This window comes from Lepisma saccharinum, chromosome 8, assembly GCF_977018435.1.
Source record: "Lepisma saccharinum chromosome 8, izLepSacc3.1, whole genome shotgun sequence".
NCBI lineage: Eukaryota > Metazoa > Arthropoda > Insecta > Zygentoma > Lepismatidae > Lepisma > Lepisma saccharinum.
Genome location: NC_139236.1, coordinates 27,382,464 through 27,393,918, shown reverse-complemented (window position 1 = coordinate 27,393,918; position 11,455 = coordinate 27,382,464). Strand labels below are relative to the sequence as shown.

At 35.7% G+C, this 11,455-nt stretch overlaps 1 protein-coding gene across 7 annotated transcripts in view; it reads right to left on the bottom strand.

Annotated features, from left to right (window-relative positions):
• Positions 1 to 3,559: 3,559 nt before the first annotated feature.
• Pdp1 (PAR bZIP family member Pdp1) overlaps positions 3,560 to 11,455 on the bottom strand; it is a 374,616-nt gene continuing 366,720 nt past the window's right edge. For all 7 annotated transcript variants that reach the window (XM_083126357.1, XM_083126356.1, XM_083126358.1 and 4 more), the window contains one exon: positions 3,560 to 5,888. In XM_083126357.1, coding sequence (XP_082982483.1) covers positions 5,802 to 5,888 — 87 coding nt within the window. In that variant the 3' untranslated portion in view covers positions 3,560 to 5,801. The remainder of the gene's footprint in view (positions 5,889 to 11,455) is intronic.

The window sequence follows — 11,455 nt, the reverse complement described above, 5'->3', positions numbered from 1 at the left end:
TGCTTCATTGAAAGCAAGAAAAGTTCTAATTATATTCTTTCAGAGAAATCAATCGTTTTATAAATATTTTGTAAATTTCACTTAAAAAATGTGTAATGCATACTTTGTAACGATGTAATTTTTTTAAGCAGCGTTGAATAAAAATGAATCTAATGTTCTCTGATAAATGGCACTGGAGTAGTTATTTTTATACTTGATGATTGATTAACTTATCGTATTTAAATAAATGCATAGATTCGGTTTCAGTGTGGTAAGGAAATCAAAATTCTAATGAAACTTGAAATTAAACTCTCAGTTCTTGTATGAATTCTAACAAAGTAGTGGTAATGGTACGTTTTTAAAGACGTTCTTCAGACACTAAAACATGACTGAAATATTCTTAAATATGCTAAACTTTGTTATAGCAGAAATGCAAATATGAATCTTTAAATATAACCTATATTATTTTTAATGAGTTTTTCTTAGTTTCCTGATTTCAGAATTTGCAAGATATAAATATCACAAACCAAAACAGGGGAAGGCAAAGACAGTTACTTCCTTTAGTTTCTCTCAAGACTTAACATTAAGGCTCGGCTGGACCTTTGGCATGCAAATGGGCGAATGTTTTCTAATTGTCCTCTGCATTCGAAAAACTTCTTGGATATTTCAAAATATGAAACATTACATCAGCTTAGAATTCCTTCTAGAGCATTGACGTGAATTTTCATGTAGTTTTCTTTCATTGTTGTCTAGATATTATCAATAGTTTAATAGACTTATGTAATCACAAAACTATTGATAATATCTAGACAACAGTGAAAGAAAACCACGAAATTTCACGTCAATGCTCTAGAAGGAATTCTAATCTGATGTAATGTTTCATATTTTGAAATATCCAAGAGGTTTTTCGAATGCAGAGGACAATTTGAAAAAAATCGCCCATTTGCATGCCAAAGGTCCAGCCGAGCCTTAAGATGCTATAGTGCAGGGACCCCCCCCCCACACACACACATACACACACAAAAACGGGGGGCAACTGAGCCACATAATTGTCGCCACTGTCACAATATTGAAAAATATCATCCAGGCGATATCAACTAGGTCATACAGAGTAAGTCAAAATGATGGACCCGATTACAGAAATTTATTCTGTGAAATCTAATAAACATGTTATTGTGACACATGCGCTTCGAAAGGTTCTTTCAAAGTTTAGTTTCCACACAGTGTTTCCACTTTCTACCGCTAGGAGTCGGCAGCGAGCAGGAAAATGGCATTGTCTAGAGAACAGAGATCTTTCTGTGTGATTCATTATCATGTGAACAAGTCTGTGATTAGTGTGCAATGGCATTTCCGTACCAAATATCGGAGAGAACCACCTACAGGGAAGGCCATTCGTAAGTGGTATGAACATTTCACAGATTCGGGCTGTATCTGTAAACTAAAATCGACTGGGGAAGAGACAGTGGAACGAGTGCGCACATGTTTCGTGCGGAGTCCACAGAAGTCCATCTACCGGGCAGCGAGAGAACTTCAACTTCCACAGAAAACTGCCTGGTGGGTTCTGCGGAAACGTTTACAAATGAAACCCTACTGCTTGCAACTAGTTCAAGTCTTAAAAGACACTGATTATGCTTTGCGCGCGTCCTTCTGTGCTGATTTCCTCGCATTAATGGAAACGGATGGGTTCTCCGAGAGGTTAATTTACAGTGCTGAAGCAACTTTTCACCTTTCAGGGAAAGTGAGTAGACACAATGTAAGGATTTGGGGAACTGCTAACCCCCATGAATTTGTGGAACACGAACATGATTCTCCGAAAGTGACTGTCTTTTGTGCCATTTCCCATGAAAAGATTTATGCACCCTTTTTCTTCCATGAATGTACTGTGACAGGACTCTTGTTTTTCTTGATATGGTGCAAGTATGGCTCCTTCCACAGCTTGCAGAGGATAGTGCAGATTTCATTCTCCAATTGGATGGTGCCCTGCGCATTATCATGGCAGCATTCGGGACCATCTCAATGGGGCATTGGAACAACGTTGGATAGGCCGTTCATCTCCAGTGGATCGACCTCTCCTTCATTGGCCACCTTGTTCCCCTGACTTGACCCATGTGATGTCTTCGTGTGGGGTTTTGTCAAGGATCATATTTACGTACCACCACTTCCAACAACATTGGATGACTTATGTGCCCGCATCACAGCAACCATCGCTGATATTGACCGCAACATGCTACACAAGGTTTGGCAGGAGATAGTCTATCGGCTTGATGTGTGCCGTGTTACGCGAGGTGCTCACATAGAACACTTGTGATTTGTTTGAAAAAAACTTTGACAGTTTACCTTTCTTAGCACATGTCTCACATTAACATTTGTTTATTATATTGAATAAATGTCTGAAATCAGGTCCATCATTTTGACTTACCCTGCATATTGTCACAATATTTTTGCAATATATCATCATGATATTTGGCAATATACCATGAAGATATTTTAGCGATATATCATCACGATATTTTAGCAATATATATTGTCACAATATTTGCCGATATATATTGTGGAGATGATATATCACCAATATCATGATACAGAAAAGATATTGTATAGTCTGTGACGATATATCGCAATATCAAATTTCCTATATCGTCCATCTCTACTTACAAACCATACCATAAGAAAATATCGAAGGATGCACATAAAATGTTGGTGCTAGGTAGTTCAGAGCGAGGGAAGGGAGGGGGCATCAAACCACAATCTTGCCTAAAGGGTGCCAAAATATCTAGCTATGGGGCTGACAAAAATTCGAAATACTTCTCAATCCTGATCTGTAGTCATCCTGTAATGTAAACCGCAAATGTAGAATTACCTACCTGTCGATGGTTTAGTATGAAAGATTACATTAAATTAGCATTCTGGATGGAACACATGAATAGGTCAAAATAATTGCAAAAAAATAATCACATTATACATTGGAACTGACAGTTTATTGTTGTTTTGAGCCATAAGCCCACCAGATTCCAACAGACCACCCTCTATATGTAAAAACATGATGTATAACAGAAATTTACATTCACCAAAAAAAAGACAACCTTCTTTCTATTTTACACTGTGAACCATGGCACTCTGAGGGGAAAAAAGAATAAGACATGAGCATTATCTATCGCTAAGTGTAAACATTAACAAATATGTATATTTTCTAATGCCCTCATGATGATGTTAACTAAAATCTTCAGCTTTAGAAGCACACCAGCCGATTTCAGCACATATAAAATAATGAAATGCACTCGTGTGATGTTTTAATGAATTGTGATATTGAATTAAATGCTTCATGTTTGAGAATCTAATGAGGTTAATGAAACTCGTACCATATTTCATGAAGGAAAAAAAGGTGAAAAAAATCTTCCATTTCTTTGACAAACTTCTTGTACAAATCCAAATGAATGACAGCGTATTTAGGAAAAAATTAAAGGGAGGAGGGAAGGCTTTCAAAATATACTAAAATATATATTTTTATACATATAACCAAGGCAGTATTAACACTACTATATCAGGGGAGGTTCTTGTTGGTACATTAGTGTAAAATGCACAGATTTTGTATATTTATTTTGTACAGAAAGGCAAGTATACAGTGAACATTTTACAAACACAAATTAATATTTTTATATCTACAAAGTATTCTTGATAAATGGTACAATATTGCACAAAAACTCATAGGTTAACACTGGGATCGAAAAAAATGCAGCCTGTTATTTAAACAGGAATCAACAATGAGCATTTTTCAAAAACTTTTTCCTTGCTGGATAATGTCACCAATTGGTTTCCTGTGATGTGACTTAAGAACATTTTCCCTCCATCCTACACACCAATCTGGCTTCTGTACAGCAATTTTAAAATTTTTACTTCACCCTACCATCTTAACTTTATAACAAGAGGGCCGTGTTTGTATTTTTCATTAAAAAAATAATCATGCTTAGTACCATAACACCACCAACAATTATGAAATACCCACTTAATCAACTCCTTTGTAATGGAACACTATTTCACCAGTATTCTTACTTGTGAAAAATATATTTTTATCATTACACTACCACTTCATACATTGTTTGAGAAAAACCCATAACATATAAGGTTATAAACTTTACACTATTTTTTTTGTTTCCTCACATAACAGTACTCATAAAAATTAACAACAACTTTCACAGAGCATGAATATTTTTTTGTTTAAAAACTTTTAATAAAATATATATTGTTATGTAAATATATATATATATATTTCTATTTATACATAATTTCTCTCTTCAAAAACAATTTGTGATTATGTCCACTTACCAAAATACCATCCATCCATGTAAACCTGTCAAACAGGCACAACTCAACATTACATATATATATATACTCATATACATATATATCTCTGATGCAACATTAAGAATGGAGACAATCAAATACCAACACCATAGTGAAAGCAGATTGTCACCAAAGGAACAAACTGCAGCTCGGCTGCTAACTTTGAACTTTGACACAGGGCATTCACTGATCAAACAATTGACCACATATCATTTCTCTGCATTCAGTTTCTTAGCAAGAGATTTTCACACTTTTCAGCTAGTAACAAAAATGAAATGCCAAAACTACAATATCCTGAAATATATCCATTCCGAAATCCAAATATGAACACAAGGTATTCTACTGCTAACACTGTTCATGAAAAGTCATATTGTCAGCAAATTTATATATATATATATATTTTTTTTAAAAAAAAGTATACATTTCTTTCTATATTATGAGATCAACTATCTCTATTTTTCATTTAAAAGCATGCAACCTGTAAGAATATGCTACACAAGCAAATGAACAATCTGTGTCATTGACAAAACCACAATGCCTGTTTCTTATCACAACTCAGAACTCAAAAAGCTCAATTTCTTTATCCCTGCACTATACTATGTTCATATCCACATGGAACACATTAAAATATTTTATTTCCCACTAGATTTTTTTGTTGTTTTAAAAAGCTTTGACTCAACAAGTTCTTAAAAATTTCTATCTACTGTACATGTACTGGCTATAAATGCATGCATTTTCAATTCACTGGGTGTAATCTACTTTCTACATCTCTAGAAAAAAGACAGTTGTACACTGAATAAAAATTTCATCCATGGAGAAAAAGCCATAATTTTCCCCTTAGTTGTTTCTGCTCGAACCCTTGTTGTATGCGTGGGAGCAAAAGTATGTGTGTGTATCTTTCCACATGATGTTGTACACTTAGTAAGATTGCAATTTATTTGTGTGTGCAAAACGTTGCATTGAGAGAGCAATTTGAAATTTTGCACATCTTCTACACATACAGCACAAGCTGATATTCTAACACCCTGTCTCTTCAACTACAAATATTTATTTTTATCGTCCCCCTCTCAACTTGTGACAACGTAAGGCTTACATACCATATGGAAAAAAAAAGCATAAAGTATCTACCACCACAAACACTGTCACTATTGTTCTTACAGTATAATAATGATAGTCCTATAACTCAATTTTATTTCATTGTTGAGTTAGTTGTGTTGTAACAGCAATAGAACCAAAAACTGTATTGTGAAGCAAAAATTTCTAATTGAATCTAATAAATCTTTTCTTTTTGAGGGGCGGTAATATTTTTTTTCACTACTGACAGCACAATTTGCAACAAATGTATGATTACTTCTCTTCTCTAGTGTATTTGTGGTATTTTATTACGATGCTTCAAAGATTATTACATATATATATCTCCCAACTACAACTTGATAAGGGCTATAACTTCCTTTCTCGACACAGGCAAGAGCTGGCTTACATTACACTTCCTGGAACTTGGACAGTTTGTCTCGAAGGATCATGTTCTCCTTCTTAAGTCGGTCTAGTTCCTGCTTGAGGACCAAATTCTGAAAGAAAATGAAGCACGATTAAGATTTTAAAAATGGGGAACCTAGGAAAAACTTCCAGGTGCAACTTTTCTTTGCTTTCGAAAACCAACGTATGCTAATGGGAATCCATTTTCCATCAGTAGAAGAGAAAAAGAGAAATGGAACATCTCCTGAACTATTAGAAGATGACTTTCAGCTCTGTTCCCAACAGTGACACAAATGCAGACATGCAAGACAGCAGATGAACTACTCTGAAAATGATTCCATCTGGGAAAACTAATGTGTTAAGTACAGTGAATTATTAGGAAATTGCTCTCGGGGAAAAAAATATAAAATGTTCACAAATGGGAAGAATGAGATAATGATGTCAACTATGACAACAGAGTAGGAGGCTTTCATTAGATATTATTCACTATGATGAAATTGTCACATCATTGAGGTTGCACATATCTTCTTTATGACCAGAGAGATTTAAATATCTTGGTGCTGTTATATAAACTGTCCACAGTGTATTGGATCTTAAGTGCAGTACGTGTTAATTTGATGTTACAAAATGTAACGTCTGCGTGTATTTAAACAGAGCTCAGAAGAGGAAACTGGCTCTCAAACTTCCCCATGCACCCTCACCCAAATTTCCCATTGCTAAGAGGAAATTTTGCTTTAGAATTTAAGGAAACCTCCAAATGATTTTTTGGGGGGAAATTTTACATGTAAATCACAATTGGTTCTCCCTTTAGTTACTGTACTTGTTGGGATACTTGAATATACACCACTAAGTTAAAAAAAAAAAAATGTAATAATATATATTTATGAGGAAAATAAACATGTTTGCTGCATATTGTCTGCAGTAAGGACATAATTGAAAACAACTGCCAACACCCCAGATTGACTTTCTCCCCAAACAGGATTGGGGAGGTTTCATAGGTTTCATTCAAGATGACCACTCTCTGTCTTGGGATGGAAGGGGAGGGGTGAGGGTAAGGAGAAAGAGAGAGACAGAAAGGGGAATTATGCAATCTTTTCATGTGTATGACATTCTATGTTTCAAGTAAAGATTTGTCGGGAAAGGGGGGGGGGGTTATATACCTTATAACTCCCATCGCAATGCATTCATTATTATAACACAAAAAGCACAGTAGTAATGTATGTGTATGCCTGTGTGTTTTTCACAGACAAAAAAAAAAAAAAAAACTTTTGATTGCATTTGTAAACAATGCTTACAAATAAAAATGAATAATATATTCTGTGCATAATCCTACTGGGAGAAATTTCACACATTCTAATATTAATCAGCATGGCTAGCTTGTTGTGGGCCTAGTATTCAATAACATCATCCAATAATGTGGTAACAGACATGTAAATAATGCACTTACTGCTCCAGTCAGATACAATAGTGGTCATTGTTCTCTGGTAGCCACAACCCTCAGTATGTGACTGTAACCTACATGTAAGCAAGTGGAAGAATCATTGTGCTCATAGCTTTTAATGCTGTCTTCAATATTGTCATAATATCTTGAGCCTCGGGAACGTCATTATCAATTAAAAATGACTGTACTTGTGTGATTGAAGATTTGTTGATGGTATAACGAGCCAATCAGAAAGAACATTTCACACTGTAGCAGCATGACAGGCCATGTAAGCCTGCATTCAATTGGTGAAATCCTCAAGCAACACATGTTGCCTTTTGCTTGTCGCTTTTGGTGTGAATTCTCCCTAAAATGGACAATCGTAAGAGAATTTTCAGTCTGGACCAGGAACAACACTGGAAAGACGACAGTCCGAGTGAAAGTGGAGGGGTCGCAGGTGAGCTGTGATTCCAAGAATAAAACTTATTTTGTACATGTTTCAGGAATTCCAAATGTCTTCCTAATTCCAAGAAAAGAATCTCTCAGCATTGTCCCCCTGTTGTATTTTTGTAAAGTTTTGATTAAGTATTTGAAAATGAGTTGCTGAATTTAGTTTTTGAACTTGCAAAAAAGAAAAGAATAAAGAAAAAAACCTTTTTAGGAAAAGTATTCAATGTTATTCATCAATGTTTTTCATTGCGAGATCTTCCTTTATCTTTGTTCTAAGCTCAGCTGTGTTGTTATGTTGCACTTCTAAGCCATGTAATATTATAAAGTTAACATCAGTTGCATGTTTAGGAGACTAAATACATAACAAGAAATATTATTAAAGTGAGAAAGACAGAGCACACAGCATATTCAGATTGTATACGGAAGTGAGTTAGTGAGGAAGGGGGGGGGGGGGGGGACATGTAGGTATGCGTTGGTAAACTTGAAAGTGACCATGTGACTGAAAGTGAACATGACACTGCTTCAATTGTTACGTACCATATTTACATGTGCATAATGCACATGCATGTATAATGCGCAACCTAGTTTTTGATGGAGAAAAGCGACAAACAATTGTTTTCTTAGTTGAAATGTCATAAAGCTATGCCGATCAAGAGCAATTGACACTATACTTATTCATTGGGTCACCTGTTGCTCTCCCTCCACTGTGTTTATCATCCCAAAGCTTTCACATCTGTAACCACCTTGTTTATTCTGTGGTAGAAGGAAGCAAGATCAAAATTATGTTATGGATTTGCAGCACTGAGACAGTTATTTCCTATTATTTCTCACCTGACAAATATCGCTGGTACACATCCCGCGTGACAGGAGGTGAATGCTCGAATTCTGCCAGAACCACGCAGCGTTTCTCGCTGTCGCAAAACAAAGTGAAAAATGATGGAAAATGGCCATTTAACTTTTGTAGCGTTTTTTTTTTTTAATATTATTATTAAAGAAATCCAACATGGTAATTTGTATTTGTGCCTGTTGATATATACGTGTTATACACAGAAACATGCATGATTTCATGTTATGGGGGATATTCAAGATATTCGTTGTATGGGGGGGCTAGTTAATGAAATACCTATTACTATTTCTTGTATAAGTATTTCTAGTCTTGCTTTATTTGGAATACCATTTTTAGCTGGATTTATTATTATTTATTTAATCAAGGGGTTCCAGGTTTGATACCTGGTGGAGGCACATGGTAGTTCGGATCCCACTTTAAACTGTAGGTCCAGTCCCACTTAGCCTTTCTGTGCACAAAACCTCAAAATCTCATGTTGGCTGTCCAAATTATTCCGTGCATAGTACGCACCACAGTTTCTGGGTGTAAAAATATTGGAAAAACTGTGTGCATTATACACGAGTAAATACGGTATTTAGGTGTGCGAGGGATGATTGTCTCCTAAGCATGAGACTGACGTTAACTTTATAATATTACGTCATTTATGAATTGCAGCAGAAAATTGTATCTGATTTTACAAGAAAGACCGTTGAACATGCATGCGCAGTATAATTCATGATGTATTTCATACCTTAACTATAGTTAAAGTGTTGGGGGACAGGTGTACACCACATGCCTATGAATGTTACAGAAAATGACATGCCTAATGCAAGGTTAAAAGGTCATCATCATCTACACCAAATTTTGCTATCAGATCAACCCACTAAATCCTTCCATAACTTCAACTTCAACCTGCTATAATTATTTGGTCACAAATAAAACTTCTCCCCAATCTTCTCTGTGGAGGAAGTTGATTAGCACATTAGAGATACTCTATTCCAAATATGGCGTTCCGATTCCAGCTCATAAAAAGTGATAAATTGAACATTTAAACCCTTCCCATCACATACATGATGAGCGTTTTGCAATTTCACCATTTTTTAATTAGGTTATCATTAAGGTTCAGATTTTTATGTTGTCAGAACATGCAAAAATGAACAAATATGTAGTATAAATCACTACAATGTGTAAAAAAAAATATATGTAAGTATATTAAAGTGTGTACTCGTAGTAGTGTTTGTAGTCTTTGATCATTTCCCCCCATTCCTGCTATATTTTAGGTTAGAATGGATTTCTTGGAAATTTCTTCAGGCCCACTGCCTGTAGTCACTATTCATAGAATCAGGGGATTATTAGCAAAAAATGGTGAAAAACAATGTGCATACAGAGCCTGTCACATTCATAAAAATTACTGAATTTTTAAAAAATCATATTTTGAATGGTTACTCCACAAATAATCTGCATTACTCAGTGAAACTAGATTACCCCACAGCGCTACAGCCCATGGCGGGCCTTGGCTTACCTACCGACTGCTGGTCTCCCTCCCAACACTGTTCCTCCGTCACCTGTTATAGCGTGGAGGTCTTAGACCAGTGTTGGGGTGACGGGTGATCAGCCCGACGAACCCCCAGCCGTTGTTGTAGGTCTTCTTGACCGGGTTACGCTCACTCACTCGGAGCTTCCCCATTTCCTCACGATGGTGGGTTGCCACCGGCCCTATACGTAGGCCGAATAAATTCCGACCAGAGCCGGATTCGAACCTAGGCCGTCCCGCAGCGAACGATCTCAAGACGAGTGAATGCCTTAACCCGCTCGACTACGGAGGAGGACAGTGAAACTAGATAACGGTACAAATACAAAATTTTCTGAAAAAAATATGTAACTTGATATTAATGTGTATCATTCCTGACAGTGTAATTTGCCAACACTTGTCATTTTTCCTTGGCTACATACAAAGCAAAAATACATAATTACATTTTAAGATCTGGGCCTTAGTTATCATGTACATAACATGTGATAAATTTATTTGTGATATTCAACCAGAATTTTATTCTACAACTATTAAAATTCCAGCCTATGTCAGTTAAGAAATCAGCAATTTAACACCCCTCCACCCTGCTTCCCCTCTCACTGCCTTCAAGAAAATGGTTGTCGAGGGTCTCGACTTTTGAATTAGCATCATATAGGTGCTCCATGTCAAATATGACTCTGGTATTCAGCCATTAAAAGTTTCCACACAGTGTGGTGAAGGGGCAGGGTCAACTTGGGACTCTACAGTTCCTTAACCCTAGAACACTAACCCTTACTGGGAGGAACACAAACTCCTCGTAAATTTTACGATGGTACTTCATAGTTCTCGTATCTACAAAACTATTTGTTATTTTCAAAAGCGAATATTTTCTCTCATTCGTACATAGTATTGGGAGTCTAAAAATATAATTTCGTTGGTTTCTCATTTATCTTTATATTTTTTACAATTGTTCTTACTTAACACAGTCTCGGAAATGCAAAATTTAGGGTCTGAAATATCGCATTAAAGAGTTGATTTAAAAATATTTTGCAAATTAAACTTTATATTTGCACTAATTAAAGTGCAAAAAATTCTCTCTAATATACAAAATGTAAAATATTTTATTAGATTTTAAATTGAAATTACAATTAAAATAAATTATGTCATACTGTAATTTGTTTTTATTTATCAGCACTTGGAACTCCCCAACCATGATTAATTGATCAACTGATTTTGTTTATTTAACGTTATTTTTGTTTATTTAGTCTAGCACCTGGTCTCACAGCACTAACAAAACCCCATAGAGCACAGGGGTAAAATATCACTAACACCTCGTAAAATTTATGACATCACCCCACAGTGAGCAACAAGTGCGACCCATTGGGACAGTAGTTCGACATGCACTCTTTGTTCAAAACAGCAAGTTCCGAAAATCGAGCTCGTAAAAATTATG